Here is a 21,000-nt window from a genome sequence, read left to right on the forward strand (position 1 = left end):
AAGGTTCAAGCATTACTGCTACACCAGGGACATGGGGTGCAGACATCCAAAGTCTCCGCAAAAAATTGAAGCCTTTACTTTCAGGATGACCCTTGTAATTTGGTTTGAGCCTTTGATTACTTTACTGTACCTCAAACAAAAGCATCATCAGCAAACATTCTAAGAGTCCTGTTGAAATTGTGTCCTTAATCATTTGTGTAGATTAAGAAGAGCAGGTGTCTATACACTTCCTTGGTGAACAACCGACGTAATTTCAGTTTCACTAAGTGGCTTCCCATCAGGAATTGCAAACTGCAGTCTCCCTGACAGGAAATAATGATTCCAGTTGCATATGTTTTAGGTTCACTGTATTTCGGATATACGTTTTCGCATATAGCATAGCAGTGTACAGAGTAAGAACTCAAGAGAATGATAACAGTGACGTGTAGGAATGGGAGACTGCGAGGAAGAGGACGCCATTGTGGGATGGGTGAAGAGTGGTGGTTGTGGGTTTGGGGCAGGGGCAGGGGGTTCGTGGAGAACAAGTCTGGGAGGTTCGTGGGATCGAAGGATGTGACGACAATTCGCATCTGCTTAGCTCGGAGCTCCCGGTGGTGGGGGAAGCACCTATAAATGCTGTGGGTTGTGAAGCAGCCACCAGCGTGTTCTGATACCTGCTGTCAGCTCTGCTCTTGTGCCGGGATGGTTCCTTTCAAAGGGCACGACCGACTTCCTTCCCCGCCCTTCCCAAATCCGATGAGACCAATGACCTCGCTGTCTGGTCTCCTTCCCCAAAAGCTCTGCTCTTGGCCGCAGTTTGGCTGTTGCCGTTCATTCTGATTCGCAACGTTTACTTACTTACTCGGTTGCTGGTTGTGTTTCTGTGGTGGCCTGTGTGGAATTGAAGGTTCTATGATCTAAAATTACTTTTTCTTGCTTGGTTGTGCTGTTCAGTGATGAACCCAGACCACTTATGTTAAATTTTTCACCATTCCACATTATGTAAACCAAACCTTTTCAGTGGACTGATGGGACTAGTCTGTCTCAACTACGAGATTCTTACCCTCATTGAGCGACGAAATGCCCTATCTAGCACAGCAATGAAATACACTGAGGAGCAAAAGAAACTGGCACACCTGCCTAATATTGTGTAGGGCACCTTGGGAGCATGGAGAAGTGCCGCAATATGACGTGGCATGAAATTGGCTAATGTTTGAAGTAGTGCTGGAGCTAATTGACACCATGCACCCTGCAGGACTGTCCATAAATCCCTAAGAGTACGAGGGGGTGGCGATCTCTTCAGAACAGCAAGTTGCAAGGCATCCCAGATGTGCTCAATAATGTTCATATCTGGAGAGTTCGGTGGCCAGTGGAAGTGTTTAAACTCGGAAGAGTGTTCCTGGAGCCACTCTGTAGCAATTCTGGATGTGTGGGTTGTCACATTGTCCTGCTGGAATTGCCCAAGTCCGTCGGAGTGCACAATGGACTCGAATGGATGCAGGTGATTAGACAGGATACTTACGTACCTGTCACCTGTCAAATTGCTACCTAGACTTATCAGGGTCCCATATCACTCCAACTGCACATACCCCACACCATTACAGAGCCTCCACCAGCTTCAACAGTCCCCTGCTGACATGCAGGATCAATGGATTTATGAGGTTGTCTCCATAACCATACATGTCTAGCAGCTCAATACAATTTGAAGCAAGGCTCGTCTGACCAGTCAACATGTTTCCAACACCAACAGTCCAATGTCGACGTTGACCGCCTCAGGCGAGGCATAAAGCTTCATGTCTTACATTTATCAAGGGTACACAAGTGGGTCTTCGGCTCTGAAAGCCCATATCGATGATGGTTCGTTGAATGGTTCTCACACTGACACTTGTTGATGGCCCAGTATTGAAATGTGCAGCAATTTTGCAGAAGGGTTGCACTTCTGTCACATTTAACGATTCTCTTCAGTTGTTGTCGGTGCTGTTCTTGCAGGATCTTTTTTTAGCCGCAGTGATGTCAGAGAGTTGATGTTTTACTGGATTCCTGATATTCACGGTACACTCGTGAAATGGCCGTATGGGAAAATCTCCACTTCGTTGCTACCTCGGAGATGGTGTGTCCCATCGATCGTGGGCCGACTGTAACACCACGTTCAAACTCACTTAAAAAATCTCGATAACCTGCCATTGTAACAGCAGTAACTGAACCAACAACTGTGCCAGACACTTGTCATCATACATAGGTGTTGCCGATTGTAGTGCCGTATTCTGCCTGTTTACATCTCTCTGTATTTGAATTTGCGTGCCTATACCAGTTTTTTCGGCACTTCAGTGTAGCAAAACCAGTTGCAGTAAATGTTTTCACAGTTCATAATGTTATCAGTAACAAACCTGACTACAGAAAAAAGAGTACAAGATGTGTCCAAAAAGAGTTAATGCAACAGCAAAAGACGGTGTACAGATCTGAAATAACACTATGAAAGGGAAGTTGACCCTTTTCTAAACAGAATTTTAACGTTTGATCTAACTTGGGTCCAGTCGAGAAGGCAGTAAGTGAAAAAAACTCGACAGCAATGAGGTGGTCAAAGAATTTGTGGAAAAGTGGCTCAGATAACAAGACAAAGACTTCCAGAGTGAAATTTTTCCTTGTAGCGGTGTGTGCACTGATATGAAACTTCCTGACAGATAAAATTTGTGGAAACATTTCCCAGGCTGTAGCAAAGCTATGTCTCCGCAATATCCTTTCTTGCAGGAGTGCTAGTCCTGCAAGATCCACAGGAGAGCTTCTGAAACGTTCTGGAGGTAGGAGGTGAGGTACTGGCGGGGTCATTCCACGTCAAATCATCCAGAAATTTTAGGAAATGACACCCATTGTCAAGCAAATCCTTGAAATTTTGGGTGGTGGAAGTTTACCTAGATATATTCACATTTCCAAAATGTAAATGTTGCAGCTCAATTACTTTTTCACTTGCAGTAAAAAGAAGTTCTATAGATTCTGGAATTCAGACTTTCATAGACGAGCTCCTTTATAATTTAAAAATGCAATAGTTCCTAGAGTTTTTGCTGTGGAAGCTTGAATTTTCTTTTAGTTAAGGAGGAAGGTTTATATTTTTTTTTTTTAGTCATGCTTCTTGTAGCAAATATCGATCATCTGCATCTCAGAAAAAAATAGTAAATAATTTCTTTTAAGCAAAATCCATGCATGGACATCATAATTTTTTAAGGTATTGCCGCCTCATAGATACCTTTGAAAAATTTACAGTATCATTATAAATATTCCATTATGTCTCAGAATAAGAATCAGGTTGTAGAAATAATGGGAAGTGTGAAAAGCAATGTTATTGTAAAAGAAATATTGAATTTGCTAATTCATGACTACCGTGGCACCAGTAAATTGCTGAAGTTGGCTTCCCTGGATTTCCCTAGGCACAAATCATATCTGAGAACACTGTTTTATTGTCACTCTATGTACTACATCACCCAGTTCCTTTGTTTTGCCTCGTGTTCACTGAGCATGCAGTTCTGAGCTCTTATACTGAATTGTACCCAGAGTCAGTTATTGGCTAAAAATTCAATTGTTGCAGTTTTTAACTATTCATTCCAAAGCAAAAGTAAGTCCCCTAATGTTACGGTTATAATGTGAAATACTTTTGTAACGAAACAAGGGATAGAATGACTTTTTATTATTATTTAATTACTTTTTAGGTTACACCAATCATCTTTTGGACTTTTGGATTATTATTGACAAATATTGGTTTTATGACTGAAGCAGTATGGAAAGTACAAGTAGGCACAGTTTTCTTGGACGGTATCTGCAAGATATATGTGATAATGCCCTGACTTGTGTGAATGAACTGACAAGTGAAGAACAAGAACTTTTACCATGGCGAAGCAACAGTCATTCATACTGTGATTTAAGTGTTTTGTGTGTGTGTGTGTGTGTGTGTGTGTGTGTGTGTGTGTGTGTGTTAAACACAAAGACAGGTACCTGCACAGATTCTCTCTACATAAGAAAATTTACTGTGATCCCTTCAAGTGCCATAAACGAACTGTTTCATCTGGACTGTATGAAATTAGTTTAGAAAAGGCAAAGACCTTCAAAATGAGAGGCTTTAGCGTTATTCCTGGGGAGAAAATGTGCCCAACCTGCATCAAATTTATAAATGGAAAAACAAGCAAGTGACGACTCATCACCAGACTATATCAATGACAGTAATGTGAGGGTGCAGACTACTGAAAAATCTCTGCTCAATACTAGCTTAACTAGCTTAGGAGTATCTCCTGCAAAGCTGCATTCAGTTGCTCGCAATAGACGGTATGCAGCAGCCAAACGAACTGGGGCTCTGAAAAGTGAAACTTCACATACGTATCAAGTTGAGCTGGCTGCTGACGCAAGCACCATCCCTGACAGTGATTTAACAGAACTGGAAGAAGAGGCAAAACATTATGATGAGCTCATGTACAAAATCAAACAGAAAATTGAATATGCAAATAACCGTGAAAAACTTCAGTTACTTACTCTTGTGGCGGCAACTTGGTCTTGACAGAAAGTCCGTTCCAAATTTCGCATTTCTGAATATTTGGTATGACAGGCTAGAGCTCTTTTAATGGAGAAGGGTATTTTATCGATGGCTGAGCAAGAAAGAGGGGAGACATTGCCATATGGTACAGTGCAAAAAGTAGTGTGTTTTTATTTGGTTACAGAAGAATAATGCCCGAGAAAAAGACAAAATGAGCACCAGCAAAAAAACCTTTGAACAAAAGTGTCCTGTTTTAAGTAATTTAACTGAACTGTATTCTATTTTTTTTAAAAAAAAAAAAATTATTATCCTGAAGACAAAGTAGGATTCTCAAAATTTGCTTCTTTTCAACCAAAACCGTGTATAGTTACAGGATCTTCAGGAACACACACCATAAGTGTGTGCATTTACCACCAAAACGTTAAATTGCTTCTAAATTCCATTTCTGTTAAAGAAACATACCAAGATTTACTTAAAATAACAACATGTTATATAAATAACCAACCCTGTATGCTTCGTCTGTGTGAAAAATGCCCCACCAGTTCATTGCTTCAAACCCACTTAGAAAATGAAATGAAGACTATATGACCCTGATGAGGTGGTTCAGTACAGTCAATGGGTATCAACTCACAGAATGACTTTAAGTGTTCAAATAATTTCTCTATCAGAATTCTGTTACACACTAATTAAGAAAATTGAAAAACTTACTCCACACTCTTTTATTTCTCAATCACAATCTGATTATCTGAAACCATTGGAACAACGGCAGCTGCACTCTTCACACTGTCCATATACAGGGTGTTACAAAAAGTTATAGCCAAACTTTCAGGAAACATTCCTCACACACTAATAAAGAAAAGATGTTATGTGGACATGTGTCTGGAAACGCTTGATTTCCATGTTAGAGCTCATTTTAGTTTCGTCAGTATGTACTATACTTCCTGGATTCACCGCCAGTTGGCCCAATTGAAGGAAGGCAATGTTGACTTCGGTGCTTGTGTTGATATGCGACTCATTGCTCTACAGTACTAGCATCGAGCACATCAGTACGTAGCATCAACAGGTTAGTGTTCATCACGAATGTGGTTTTACAGTCAGTGCAATGTTTACAAATGCGGAGCTGGCAGATGCCCATTTGATGTATGGATTAGCACGGGGCAATAGCCGTGCCGCGGTACGTTTGTATCGAGACAGATTTCCAGAACGAAGGTGTCCCGACAGGAAGACGTTCGAAGCAATTGATCGGCGTCTTAGGGAGCACGGAACATTCCAGCCTATGACTCGCGACTGGGGAAGACCTAGAATGACGAGGACACGTGCAATGGACGAGGCAATTCTTTGTGCAGTTGACGATAACCCTAATGTCAGCGTCAGAGAAGTTGCTGCTGTACAAGGTAACGTTGACCACGTCACTGTATGGAGAGTGCTACGGGAGAACCAGTTGTTTCCGTACCACGTACAGCGTGTGCAGGCACTATCAGCAGCTGATTGGCCTCCACGGGTACACTTCTGCGAACGGTTCATCCGACAATGTGTCAATCCTCATTTCAGTGCAAATGTTCTCTTTACGGATGAGGCTTCATTCTGACGTGATCAAATTGTAAATTTTCACAATCGACATGTGTGGGCTGACGAGAATCCACACGCAATTGTGCAATCATGTCATCAACACAGATTTTCTGTGAACATTTGGGCAGGCATTGTCGGTGATGTCTCGATTGGGCTCCATGTTCTTCCAGCTACGCTAAATGGAGCACGTTATCATGATTTCATACGGGATACTCTACGTGTGCTGCTAGAACATGTGCCTTTACAAGTACGACACAACATTTGGTTCATGCACGACGGAGCTCCTGCACATTTCAGTCGAAGTGTTCGTACGCTTCTCAACAACAGATTCGGTGACCGACGTATTAGTAGAGGTGGACCAATTCCGTGGCCTACACACTCTCCTGACCTCAACCCTCTTGACTTTCATTTATGGGGGCATTTGAAAGCTCTCGTCTACGCAACCCCGATACCAAATGTAGAGACTCTTTGTGCTCGTATTGTGGATGGCTGTGATACAATACGCCATTCTCCAGGGCTGCATCAGCGCATCAGGGATTCCGTGCGACAGAGGGTGGATGCATGTATGCTCGCTAACGGAGGACATTTTGAACATTTCCTGTAACAAAGTGTTTGAAGTCATGCTGGTACGTTCTGTTGCTGTGTGTTTCCATTCCGTGATTAATGTGATTTGAAGAGAAGTAATAAAATGAGCTCCAACATGGAAAGTAAGCGTTTCCGGACACGTGTCCACATAACATATTTTCTTTCTTTGTGTGTGAGGAATGTTTCCCGAAAGTTTGGCGGTACCTTGTTGTAACACCCTGTGTATTACAAAAAGGACAAACAGTTGCAAGCAAAAAGTATTTGTATTGTTTCTCATGATGTTGCCTTGGTGTACCAGACTCAGAAGACTGTATTGAATTTTTTAAAGTGTGAATTTTCAGAAATTCATCTTGTGTATGTTGAATATTTCACTGATGGTTGTGCTGCACAATATAAAAATTGTAAGAATTTCAGAAATATCTGCTACCATGAACATGACTTCAACATAAATTGCAGCTGGTCCTTTTTTCTACGAGCCATGACAAATCTCCCTGTGATGGTATTGGCTGGCACTGTTAAAAGACTTGTCACAAAAACAAGTTTGCAAAGAGTTTATAAAGATCAAATACTTGAAGCTTCACAGGTATTTGATTTCTGTCACGAGTACCTGCAAGGAATTACAATTTTCTTTGTTTGAAAAGATGGAATGGTAAAAGTCAGACATTATCTTCCTCAGTGCTTCACAAGTGCAAAAACAATTCCTGGGACATGATCTATGCATCACATTGTACCAGTATCACCAAACAAGATTGGAGCAAAAAGGCTGAGCTGTGATACAGATTTTAGTATCTTGCATGATTTCTCAGATGCACGTCCACCACTAATGCCAGAATGCACTGTGCAGCCCAACTGCTGTTGCATGTGCATATGACTCTTCTTGGTATTTGGGAATTGTTGAGAAGGTGAATTGTGAAGGAGGAGGTGTTACAGTAAGGTTCATGCATCCTCATGAATCATCCCCATCCTTCTATTGGCCTGATAATGATGGTTGTGATGTTTCTTTCTCTCATATTCCGTGAAAAGTTGATACCACCACAGCAACGGGCCGTACTTATTCTCTAAGTGAAGAGTCCTCAAAGTTGGTGGAAGAAAAATGGTTCTCATACAAAAAAATATTAGCTAAGCATCAAAGTGTCTTGTCACATGTGTAGTTCCGAATGAACTTGAATGCAGATTGCAGCACCAGCATTTTGTGCAGTGTTGACAATATTGGCTTTTGACAGAAAGCTTAAATATTATGAATAAAATGCTATGTATTTTTGAATTGAGTTAATTTGGTTATGACAGAGGTAAGAAAGTGTTCATATGGCATGTAATGTACAAGTTGCCCTATAATTTATAATGTGTAATTTTGTTTCATGTACTGCAGTTTTTGTTCAATTTGGGTATTGATATGTGTACTTACGTTGTTAATGTCTCTTGGGTAGTAATTGTATGCTTTGAAGTAACACATTGCATCAAACTTTCAGCAATTGCTACCACCAGAATGTTTATAAACAATAAAAATTGGCAAAAGTTCTAACTGTCAGTCCAATAAGATGAGGCCCACCTTTTAATTTTTACAAAAATAAAAAAATGGAAAAATGTTATTTGTAACAGACCATTTTACTACCTAGGCTGTAACTAAGCCATTTCTCAGCAGTGTCCACTTCTCGTGGAGTGCTAGTCGTGCAGGCTATGACGGAGAACGTTTGTGAAGTTCAAAAGATAGGAGATGAGGTACTGGTGGAAATAAAGCTATGAGGGCAGGTCACAAGTTGTTCTCAGGTGGAATGCTTGCCTGCGAAACACGAGGTTTTGGGTTTGAGTCCCAGATTGGCACACACTTTTAATCTGTCAGAAAGTTTCAAAGTAATTGTATTGTTTCTAAAAATATTTACCTTTAAAATTCTCAAAACCTTTTCCCACTTTGATTTTGTTAACTTGGAAACATCGGTTTGGAAGGATTCACCAGAATCTCGAGCTGACGAGGATCGCTGTTCTCCCGTATTTTTGTTCAGAAGGAGAAAGCGTATCCGTGCCTAACTGTATAAAACGGTATTGAGGACACAGCACTGTGTTTGTTTGCAGTGTAAGGAGATCCCACTGACGAGTGAAGCCTTCCTCACTGCGCTCCGCGTCACCGACAACCGCGACGAGCTGACGGCGACGAGGGAGATTGTTGTGAGGGAGATTGCACAGCTGGCAAGTACTTTGTCATTTGTAGATGTATGTGCCTACTGAGCAGCAGGCATCCAGAGCGCGCTATTCAATTTCTAACAGGTACTCCTAAATCTGGTAAACTATTTTCTGTCATTGTGAGTTTTACAGTATTCTTCATCCTTCCCAATGTGCTAAACAGTCTTTCAGCTTAAGCCACAGATGCAGGAAGGAAACAAAATGAAACATTGAATTTTCAACTTCTCGTGGCGTAATGAATAGTCAATTAAATTTTGGGTGTGCAATTGTACAAATAAAATTTCTTCCACTGATATTTCAGCCGTGTATCCTCCGGCCATCCTCGGAGTGAGTTGCAAGACTGACAAGATGCCAAGCGCGGCGTTATATGCTCCACCACAGCAGTACCTCTCCTGTGGATCACAGACACTAGTTGGCGGCAAAGAGATACACTTACACATACGCCACCTGTACCAAAGGTGTACAGATATTCGACTCACTTATCGATATGTGTTCGGTGGCGGTGACACCGAGATGACTTCTCTGGAGTTTAATTACCCCAAGAACCAGATATCATGCTGTGTCCAGATTAAAATAATTATCTCTCTTTATTAGAGTATTAGCTAATCTAATCTCTATAGCTTCCTTGGAGACAGAATTACAGAAGGAAGAGGTGGATTTTAAAGGCCCCAGCTGACTTGTCTGGCTGTGATAACCGTGTGTATATTTCATTTTCCGCACATCTCTCATGATGACCAGTTGTTTGACCAGTGTACGACTTCTCGTAATTTCCACAAAGAATCTGATACACACCTGTGTTACGAAGCAATAGATCATCCTTTACAGAACGTAGTAAAGCTGTAATCTCCATGGGAGGCCAGAAGATCATCCTAACACAGTGTTTCTTGAGAATACAGCCGAAGGTAGTAATTCCTTCAGATCAAGTGCATTTTTGCCGTGTGTGTGGGTGCTCTTTCCTCGAAGATAGGCCATTTTCTCGAGAAACACTATGTTAAGGTGATTTTCCGGCCTCCCATGAAGATTGCAACTTTACTCGGTTCTGTATAAGAAAATTTATTGCTTTGTAACATGGGTGTGTAGCAGATTCTTTGTGGAAATTGCGAGAAGTTATGCATAGGTCAAACAACACACACTGTTCATGAGAGGTGTGTGGAACATCGAAGATTCACATGCTTGTCAAAGCCAGTCAAGTCAGCTGCGACCAGACATTGTATTGATACAGGGCATTCCATGAACTACAGTGATGTGAAGATTTTAAAATCCACCTCTTCCTTTTGGGATTTTGTCTTCAAGGAAGTTATAGAATTAGATTAGCTAATAATTTAATAAATAAAGATGATGTTTTTAATTTGGACAAAGCATGAAATCTGGCTCTTGGGGTAATTAAACTGCAGAGAAGTCATCATGGTGTCACCGCTGCCAAAAATACATCAATAATCGAATCGAATGTCTGTATGCCTTTGCCACAGGCGGCGCATGTGTAAGCATATCTCTTTGTTGTCAACTAGTGTCGAAAGAATTCAATTGATGGACTTCTGTTTATATTTAAAAAATGGTTGCTTTCGACAATCAACTGTCCATTGTTAGCATGTGCTTGGGCTTATCCACAATACTGTGTGAAATTAAGTGAGAAGAAACTAGGTAACATAAAGAAATTGTACACATACCAACACACTGCACGACTGAAATGTAATAAAATTGTTTTTATTTCAAACAACTTGTTCTGTGGCAAAAATTGTGAGCCAAACGGGATTAATATCTTTTGTTACTAAGAACCCCTGGCAAAGGATAGCAAGAATAGGTCCTATAATGTTATCAGTTTAAAACTGATCTGTAGTAAAATTAAGTTTCTTAATTCATCAGAGGATACTAAAACCAATTTACTACTTTTTATTTTCCAAGTTATTACCATTTATTTCAGAAACAATACTTCTTTTTCGCTTATAAAAATGCCTGCAGTCTTTTGTACTGGTCTGATGTTATCGAACAAGATGTACAAATGCTCGAACAGTCCACGGGTGTACTACTGGTCCATAGTGTCCAACGGGCACAATATTTCGGCGATCAGACATGTCGCTATTGTCAGGTGCACTGACGAACTGCGCAGTGCACCTGACAATGACGACACGTCTGATCGCCGAAATATTGTGCCCATTGGACACTATGGACCAGTAGTACACCCGTGGACTGTTCGAGCAAGAAATATGCTGGGAGAAACTGAAGAATCACAAGATGTACAAATATTTACATGTGGTAGTAGATTGTTTAAAAAAATAATCCATAACCCTCCTCACTAGATTATCCCATGCAGAATGTCTTTTCATTTCCTGGAAAATGTGACTGAGTGGCGATGTTTTTTGAGAAATAAATGATTTACATATTATAGAGTAATGTTGACTTTTTGGAAAATGTTGTTCAGTTTCTTTCCAAACAGCTGTGCACTAACTCAAATTGAAAATATTACACCCAGAAGCAGCAGTTCAGTATTTAACAAGCTTTGTTGGAGCAGCTGTGCTAAAACAGCAGAACAAGGTGTGACCTCCACAGGCAGAAATACTCTCCTGTATTTATTGTGGATAGCCCAGAATTTATTCATTCTGAATGTGGAGAAGGCAGCACAAGGAGAGATTTGGAAATGGAATGTAAGTTCAGGGAGAAGAAATAAATACTTTGAGGTTTGCTGGTAACACTGTGTGAATCTTTCAGAGCCTGCAAAGGAATGTGAAGAGTAGCAGAACAGAATCACTAGTCTCTTCAAAACAGGTTATAAGGTGAACATCAACAAAAGTAAAACAGACATTGTTAAATATAGTCACATTAAATCAGAAATGAGACACTAAACGTAGTAAATGAGTTGTGCTGTATGGCCAGCAAAAAACTGCTGGCCAAAATAGAGGGGATATAAAATGCAGTGAGATGATAGAAGGGCACTACTGGAAAAAAAAAGAAATAAAACAATACGAGCGAAGGAAAGTTGCTACTCCTTTCCTTCTCTCGTATTGTTACATTCCCTCCTGGATTTTCCAAAGAAATAAAACATTTATACTAATAATAAAACTCTAAAACTGTTCTGTGTACCTGTCTTATCTGTTTGAACATGCTAAAATCCAAATCTTCTAAATGATTTTCATGGGGTTTTTCGTATGTAAGTAGAGTGTAGTTTGGGGCAATGCATAGGCTTTATTTCATAAATATTGGATCACGGAAAAAAGAAGATATCTAAACTTAAAGTTTTAGGTGTCTTCTTAAGTTTACTAATGCAGATGTTAACCTTAGTGACAGATGGCACTGTTAGTATTGTAGCACACCTAATAACCACTAGATGGCATTGTTAATTTGTTTTACCTTAATAACAGAAATTTTTTAAAAGTTTACATCACTGACATAATTAAAACCAGCATTCTTATCTTTATGACAACAAAATAAAATTGAGTTTACTTGACTAGCATCTACAGATTTATTGATTTTGCTTTGCATATAAAATATTTAATGCATTTGCTGTGCTTATTTGGATAACTTTTATTTATATTTGACTTTTAGCCATGAAAAATGAATGTACTGAGAAAGTGATCTTATAAGGGTTCTATTTTAATCGATTGAGTACCAGAACCCTAAAAAGCAGTGCTATGTAGAGTCCTTTCTTGAACTTCTGTGGTGAAGCTCAGGTGTTTAGCTAGTCTTATATAAATGTATGTAAGAAAGTCGTTTATGAAGTCGTTTATCTGGATTGTAGTCTTCTACGGCAGTGAAATGTGTTCGATAAACAGTTAAAGTGAGAAGAGAACAGAAGCTTTTGAGATGTGATACTACAGGAGAATGCTGAAGATTAGGTTAGTAGGTCATGTAAATAAAGAGCCAGTAATGAATAGTATTGGGGAGAAAAGAAATGATGGCACAACTTGACCAAAAGAAGGATCAGTTGACGAGACATCCTGATGGCTTAAGGGACCGTCAGTTAGGTAATGGTAGGAAATGTTGGAGAAAAATAAAAGCATGGAACTAAACAGGAAGAGTTCTCTCTCAGTTGAGAGAGTCGCATCTGACCTACCTGAACTTCTAGACAGGAGATTTTAGTGTGTGCAGAGGGTGCCCGGTTCATCTAGTTATTATGTCAAGTGATCACACAACTACCATTTCTTCGTTCATTGTTGTGTGGCTCTTCTGCTCTGGTAACCATATTTTAGTAGTAAGCTAAGGTAAGGACATAGCCTGCGTAAGCCGTTTTCAGTTTTGTACGAGTGTCTGTGTATGCTAAATTCATCTTCTGTAGCTTTCGCTATTTCTGTATTTTACCCAGTGTAACCACATTCATGTTGTTCAGTATTCATAGGGGCACTGGTTACTATGATTTTGACTGATGTACAAAACAACCACCACCACCACATGGGTAGAACTCACTCTCTCTCTCTCTCTCTCTCTCTCTCTCTCTCTCTCTCTAGACCTTAGTGCACCACTGCCATCAAAGTGTGACTAATATGACTAGGTTACAGGAGTGCGGCTGCTGGATGTCATTAATTTCTTGTGACAATATTTTGGATGACAATGGGCTATCCGCCTTCAGGTGAGTTTTACACTAGGGATTGCTGGTGAATGTCATAGTGTTTATACTGAAAGATTGGCACACGCACACTGTTTACTACTGCACGACAGCCTGCTGTCGAGTTCAGCGTCCACTGGCAAATGTTGCGTACGTGAGGCACGCAGGCATGCGCATAATAGTGTTATTGTGAACACACTCTATGTCAGATTGAAAGCCAGTGGAGCTAAAATTCAGGGGTAGGGTACACAAATCACAAATTTAAAAAAAAAAAGGGGGGGGGAGGGGGAGGGAGGGAGGGGGAGAGAGAGAGAGAGAGAGAGAGAGAGAGAGAGAGAGAGAGAGAGAGAGAGAGAGAGAGAGAGAGAGTTGTTGTTGTTGTGTCTTCAGTTCTGTTATTGTTGTTGTGGTCTTCAGTCCTGAGACTGGTTTTATGCGGCTCTCCTTGCTACTCTATCCTGTGCAAGCTTCTTCATCTCCCAGTACCTACTGCAGCCTACATCCTTATGAATCTTTTCAGTGTATTCATCTCTTGGTCTCCCTCTACGATTTTTACCCTCCACACTGCCCTCCAGTACTAAATTGGTGATCCCTTGATGCCTCAGAATATGCCCTACCAACCGATCCCTTCTTCTAGTCAAGTTGTGCCACAAACTTCTCTTTTCCCCAATCCTATTCAACACCTCCTCATTAGTTATGTGACCTACCCATCTTATCTTCAGCATTCTTCTGTGGCACCACATTTCGAAAGCTTCTATTGTCTTCTTGTCCAAACTATTTATCGTCCACGTTTCACTTCCATAAGTCGCTACACTCCATACAAATACTTTCAGAAAAGATTTCCTGCCACTTACATCTATACTCGATATTAACAAATTTCTCTTCTTCAGAAACGCTTTCCTTGCCATTGCCAGTCTACATTTTATATCCTCCCTACTTCGACCATCATCAGTTATTTTGCTCCCCAAATAGCAAAACTGCTTTACTACTTTAAGTGTCTCATTTCCTAATCTAATACGCTCAGCATCTCCCGACTTAATTCGAGTACATTACATTATCCTCGTTTTGTTTTTGTTGATGTTCATCTTATATCCTCCTTTCAAGACACTGTCCATGTCGTTCAGCTGCTCTTCCAGGTCCTTTGCTGACACAATTACAATGTCATGGGTGAACATCAAAGTTTTTATTTCTTCTCCATGGATTTTAATTCCTACTCCGAATTTTTCTTTTTTTTCTTTTACTGCTTGCTCAATATACAGATTGAACAACGTCGGGGAGAGGCTACAACCCTGTCTCACTCCCTTCCCAACCACTGCTTCCCTTTCATGCCCCTCGACTCTTATAACTGCCATCTGGTTTCTGTACAAATTGTAGATAGCCTTTCGCTCCCTGTATTTTACCCCTGACACCTTTAGAATTGGAAAGAGAGTATTTCAGTCAACATTGTCAAAAGCTTCCTCTAAGTCTACAAATGCTAGAAACATAGGTTTTCCTTTCCTTAATCTTTCTTCTAAGATAAGTCGTAAGGTCAGTATTTCCTCACGTGTACCAGTATTTCTATGGAATCCAAACTGATCTTCCTCAAGGTTGCCTTCTACCAGTTTTTCCATTCGTCTGTAAAGAATCCGTGTTAGTATTTTGCAGCTGTGATTTATTAAACTGATAGTTCGGTAATTTCCACATCTGTCAACACGTGCTTTCTTTGGGATTGGAATTATTATATTCTTCTTGAAGACTGAGGGTATTTCGCCTGTCTCATACATCTTGCTCACCAGATGGTAGCGTTTTGTCAGGACTGGCTCTCCCAAGGCCGTCAGTAGTTCTAATGGAATGTTGTCTACTTCCGGGGCCTTGTTTCGACTCAGATCATTCAGTGCTCTGTCAAACTCTTCACGCAGTATCGTATCTCCCGTTTCGTCTTAATCTACATCCTCTTCCATTTCCATAATATTGTCCTCAAGTACATCGCCATTGTATAGACCCTCTATATATTCCTTCCACCTTTCTGATTTGCCTTCTTTTCTTAGAACTGGATTTCCATCTGAGCTCTTGATATTCATACAAGTGGTTAGAGAGAGAGAGAGAGAGAGAGAGAGAGAGAGAGAGAGAGATCTATGTGGCACTAGACGTGACATTAGTAGTAAAATTTTGTCATTGTCTTCACATGTGAACAACAAAGAGAACACATTATGATAAAGTAATATTTTTGTTACCTGCAAAGACCTGTGTTCTGCTTAGCTCAGGAAAGGGTGATCCGGGTTTTCGGAAGGCTGGAGTCTACAGAATACTGTGTCACTGTGGGAAAACCCACACTGTCCAGACCACATGCACAGTACACGGAATAGGCTCTGAACACGATCAACGACACCTGACGCTCACAGTGCACGAGTCATTCTTTGACTTGTTTTGCTGTGAAAGGCTTGGTCAGAATTGAGATCCTTTTGGTATTAGTTATTGAGAAACCTGTGGAAGTTTGTTCGGATAACCATATTAATTGCAATGGCTGCTTTCATCGGCATGAGACGTGTGGCACAGTTGTTTCTTCAATTTTTTCACAAACACACACTTTCACCCCTAATGCCTCATCTAGTGATAGTTAATTTTACCACTGAATTCAAACTCCATGTGTCAGCAGTTTGACAGAGGGTGTGCATGTAATAACACTATTGCATGTGCGGCTCAGATGGAGCAACGTTTGACAGAGGGTGCTAAACCTCACAGTGGGTGGTTGTGCAATAGTAACCTATGCATGTGTGCCACTGTGCCAATTTTTGGACATATAGCGGCAATCACCAGCATGAAACTTACCTAAAGATAGCTACCTGGTCATCAGCCAAAATATCATGACAAGATGTCATGTGGCTGCAATCCTGAAAGGTCAAGGAATAGAGGAAAGCACCCTTAGCTGGACTCCTGTAAAGCAGATCCCACCGCCCCTGTTCTCTTTGATCTGCATTTTCCTGATCCGTAGACTGCTGCCTCTCTCTAGCAGAATGCACAAATTGCCCACTTCACCTGTTGCTTATTAGTTCACTGTTACTTGTTTTGACAGCCATAAAGGTTTTACAGAATGCCATATTTTTCATTATTTCTCGTTGAAGAGTAAGCGTATCAGACCATGTGTGTTCTTGAATAGGAACGTTTACGGTTAGTGTTTATGATTAAACTGTTTCGTGTAGTTGTTTGATCAAAAATTTATACTGTTTAACAGTTTATTGGTTTAACAAAATTTAGGCTATAGTTGTGTAAATTGAACCCCTTTCAGGTGCCTAAACCAGACCACTTACTTTTTCAGCATTTAGAGTCTGCCTATATTAGTACACATTATTATTCTCTTGGGGTTCTCTTGTTGATTTCACGAGGATAATGGGAAATATGTAACAAAGATAGTGGAGTTCATCTAAAATGACAAAAGCTGTCAATGCCGTTCAGAAAAAGATGATGGGTTGAAAGATGCTCAGTAAGCAGCTACACATTCTGAAAACAACATTTATGAGGTTGTCCAAAGGAAAGTGTGATGTATGTTAGGATAAGAGGGGTGGGAGAGAGAGAGAGAGAGAGAGAGAGAGAGAGAGAGAGAGAGAGATCAGCCAACCTATAATTTCAATGTTGGGTAAAGTTCATGAAGACCTGGTTTACTATTGTCTTACTATGAGAGCTTCTTTCTTTATGCTTACTTGTAACGGCTTGTGAAGACCAGCCATACAAGTGGCATACAGAAATAACATTGATCACATTCTCAGACACAAAATTATTGGGAAACACCGTGCTAGTATTTTTCTTAAATATCACAACCTGGAACTATCAGAAAGCAAGCTTACAGCAATATCCTATAGCACAGCTCTTGAGTGCAGCAAAGGAAAAGCAGATAACTTCTGTAACACACTGTTACATTGTACCTAGTTTGATATTAGATGATGATTTCTCTGTTTTGATACCTCTTTCTAATTTTATTTAGTTTTGTTTTGATTATATTTACAAGGAGTCTGATTTTGGCTACTACTTTTCAAACAGACTAAGGTTTTTGAAAATAATTTGTTTCTCATAACAGCAGCTCCAACTTGGCTTCATATTTTAAACAGGTAAAAAGCACACTTGCAAGATATTGGCCAATCCCTTGTGAAAATTTGGACCATAGTTCTGAGAGCACACAACTATGACCTCCTGAAAGTACAGCTTCTAAAGCTGGCGCTGTTAATGTGAAGTACACTTGCAGGATCTGTGCTATTCTTCAACTTGATTGGCATGATTAAACTGTAAATCAAAATTCATTAACTTCATTTTATAATAATTTTTTAGTTCCTTAGGTTTATTTGCTTAGATTTTGATGCATTTATAGAACAGCAAAATATCAACACTAGAATATTGTTAAAATAATACTGATCGAATATTGTTAAAATAATATTCAGCATATGTGTGCATGTAGTTGACTTACTACGTCTTCTTCTTCTTCTTCTTCTTAGTATTATTATTATTGTTATTAACGTAGAATAACATGTTCTCTAACAAAATACGTGTCCACCTCTCCCTTCCTCTTCCCTCACCTTCAATATCTCGTAAATAGCAGGTTCTGATTCTCACTTCTCTGCACACTACTTCATGCTAGATTGGTTGCAGGAGGCAGAGTGAATGACAGACAACCAGTGTGCACAAGAGTTTAAAACCTGTACTTTTGGGAGGTCATATCTTCATACTCTCAGAATTATGGCCCAAATTTTCATACAGGGTCAGTTTGTGGGGGGGTATCTTGCAAGTTTGCTTTTTTCTCCTTAAAATACAAGGTACAGTTGACATTTCCTCGTACGAATAAACTGTAAATGGTGCTTAATGCTATGAAGTAAATATTAGGTGCTTTTGAATTTTTAACTTTTTACTATTTTCTATTTTTTAAAATAAAAAAGAACAATGTCAGAGTCCTGTTTTGTGCATTCCTGTCTGCTAATTACGCTGAGAAAAATTTGAGAATAACACGTGTGGTTTCCCACAGAGGTCTCGCGACTCTGGCGGGGAGGACGACACGTGGGTGAAGCAGCAGCTGAGCTCCCTGCAGTACCTGCGGAAGGTTGTCGACGCGCGCCTCCAACGCCTCAAAGACGGTGCCGACTCAGATTCGGCCGGTGAGTCTACTGCTGCTGTGTGTGTCACACTCTGGTGCCTGTGTTTGGGAACTGGGTGGGTGTGGGGGGGGGGGGGGGGGGGTGTTTGGCAACATTGCATTCCTTGCAACAGATTGGGCCAGGATATGCACTTCTCGTGTTAAGTGGGTAGTAGTACGGGAGATGACACCTCTGATGCCACATACTGTCTGCCCCCACATACTCTCTGCCCCGTTCCTCTGACTGTGGCGTGTGGTTTATTGGTTTTAGCCTGAAAACTAACTAATGGGAAGATCTGCAGCTGTTTTTTTCTGGACAGTACTGCAGCAGACACCACTGATGGGTCTAAAGACTGCACAAGACATTATCTCGTCCCTGCCGAAAACATTACAAATTCGGAAGTGTTGTAGCTGTTACGTTGTGCATCCGTCCATCAGAGCTAGGGAAGACAGTGTTAGCTGCCAATGTGAGTAAGTCTGAAGTAGATGTCTCCAGTGAAATGAAGCGACTTAAATCACTCCAGGACAGATACTGTATCAATTAGATTCCTTTCTGAGTTTGCTGATACAATAACTCCATATTTAGCAATCACATACAATTGCTTGTTCTGTGAAAGGTATGTACATACAGACTGGAAAGTTGCACAGGTCACATCCTGAATTACAGATCTGTACCACTGATGGACATTTATTTGTAGTAGGATTTTGCAACGTGTACAGTGTTCAAACCTTATGAATTACTTCAGAGGAAATGGTCGATTGACAAATACTCAGTGCGGTTTCAGAAAATATTGTTCTTATGAAACAACAACTAGCTCTTTATTGTCACGAAGTAATGAGTGCTGTCAACAGAGGAGTTCAAATTGATTCTGTATATCTAGGTATCTAGAAGGCTCTTGGTGCAATTCCTCATAAGTGGCCTTTAATCAAGACTGATGCCTGTGAAGTATTGTGTCAGTTGTGTTAATGGATTCGTGTTTTCCTATCAGAAAAGCTGCAGTTTGTAATATTTGATGGAAAGTCATTGAGTAGAATGGAAGTGATATTAGGCATTCCCCAAGGAAGTGTTGTATGCACTCTGCTGTTCCTAGTCTATATAAAAGATTTAGGAGACAATTTTTTCTTCCTTCCAAGATTTCTTTCCAGATGATGATGCCATTTACCATTTAGAAAAGTCATCAGAAGATCAAATCTAATTGCAAAATGACTTAGACAAGATATCAGTTTGGTGCTAAAAGTGGCAATCGACTGAATGATGAAAAGTGTGAAGGCATCCACACAGGTACTAAATGGAACCCCTCTAAATTTCATTCACACGATAAATCACACAAATATAAAGGTTGTAAACTCAGCTAAACACTTAGGGATTACAATTATGAATAACTTAAATTGATCACATATATAATGTTTGGAGAGAGCAAACCAAAGACGGCGATTTATTGGCAGAATGCTTAGAAAATGCAACAGCCCTACAGAAGAGCCTGCTTAAAATAGGCTTGTCTACCCTTTTCTGGAGTACTGCTGCTCAGTATGGGATCCACATCTTTTAGGATTGACAGAAGACACCAAAATGGTTCAAAGAACGGCAGCTCATTGTGTATTATTGTGAAATAGTGGGGACAACGTGATGGATATGACATACGAGTTGGGCTGGCAATTATCAAAAAATAGATATATTTCCCTGTGATGAGATTTTTTCACAAAATTTCAATCACCATATTTGTCCTCAGAATGTGAATGTGAAACCATTTTGTTGGCACCCACCTACATAGGGAGAAATGATATACATAATAAAATAAGAGAAATCAAAGCTTACACAGAATGATTTGCTTTCTCCATGTGCTGTTCGAGAGTGGAATGGTAATAAAAAGCAGGAAGGCATTTTGATGAACGCTGTGCCAAGCACCTAATTGTGAATTACAGAGTAGTTGTATAGATGTAGGTGTAATTTTGCGATCCTCCTCCCTGGTTGCTGCATTATTGTGAACTCTGTCTTTTGCAGTAAGATAGAAACAAGAAATTAACACTGACCCTGATCGTGTGTACATTATATGAAATAACAGTTGCATTAGAATCTGCTTCAAACATTGTCATGAAGGTGCTGTTGATTGTACTGTAATCACAGCCCACCTGCATTTTGTCAAGCACACAGTACAGTTTTGTGGGGCTTTTCATAGATCGTACTTGCAGTGATTCATTGGACACAAAAGTGCACTCACAAGAAAATTGTTTCATTGTTTCTAGACATAATAAAAAATGTATAAAATTTCAGTCTACTTGACTAATTAATTATGAGTTGAGGTGGACCTTTATTAAAACAAAAATTAATGCATGTCATTTAAAATTTTCACGTGTAAGTAAATAAAATAAACCTAGTATGCAGTTTTTACTATTTTGTAACGTTATCACATATGTTCCTCTTGATATACAAAAGTTTTGGTCCCCCTTCAACTCCATCTGGGAGAAAACCAAACCACAATTCTTACACATTCATATTTCTGAAGCCCAATTTTTTTTTTTTCCTAGAATAGACCAACATCT

General features: G+C 40.0%; 1 protein-coding gene across 3 annotated transcripts in view; it reads left to right on the top strand.

The window, feature by feature from the left end:
• Window positions 1–21,000, top strand: part of LOC126426732 (sorting nexin-13-like) — a 399,890-nt gene that overhangs the window by 136,945 nt on the left and 241,945 nt on the right. For all 3 annotated transcript variants that reach the window (XM_050088694.1, XM_050088696.1, XM_050088695.1), the window contains exons 8-9: window positions 8,720–8,833; window positions 18,352–18,481. In XM_050088694.1, coding sequence (XP_049944651.1) covers window positions 8,720–8,833; window positions 18,352–18,481 — 244 coding nt within the window. The remainder of the gene's footprint in view (window positions 1–8,719; window positions 8,834–18,351; window positions 18,482–21,000) is intronic.

This window comes from Schistocerca serialis, chromosome 11 (genome assembly GCF_023864345.2).
Source record: "Schistocerca serialis cubense isolate TAMUIC-IGC-003099 chromosome 11, iqSchSeri2.2, whole genome shotgun sequence".
NCBI classification, from domain to species: domain Eukaryota; kingdom Metazoa; phylum Arthropoda; class Insecta; order Orthoptera; family Acrididae; genus Schistocerca; species Schistocerca serialis.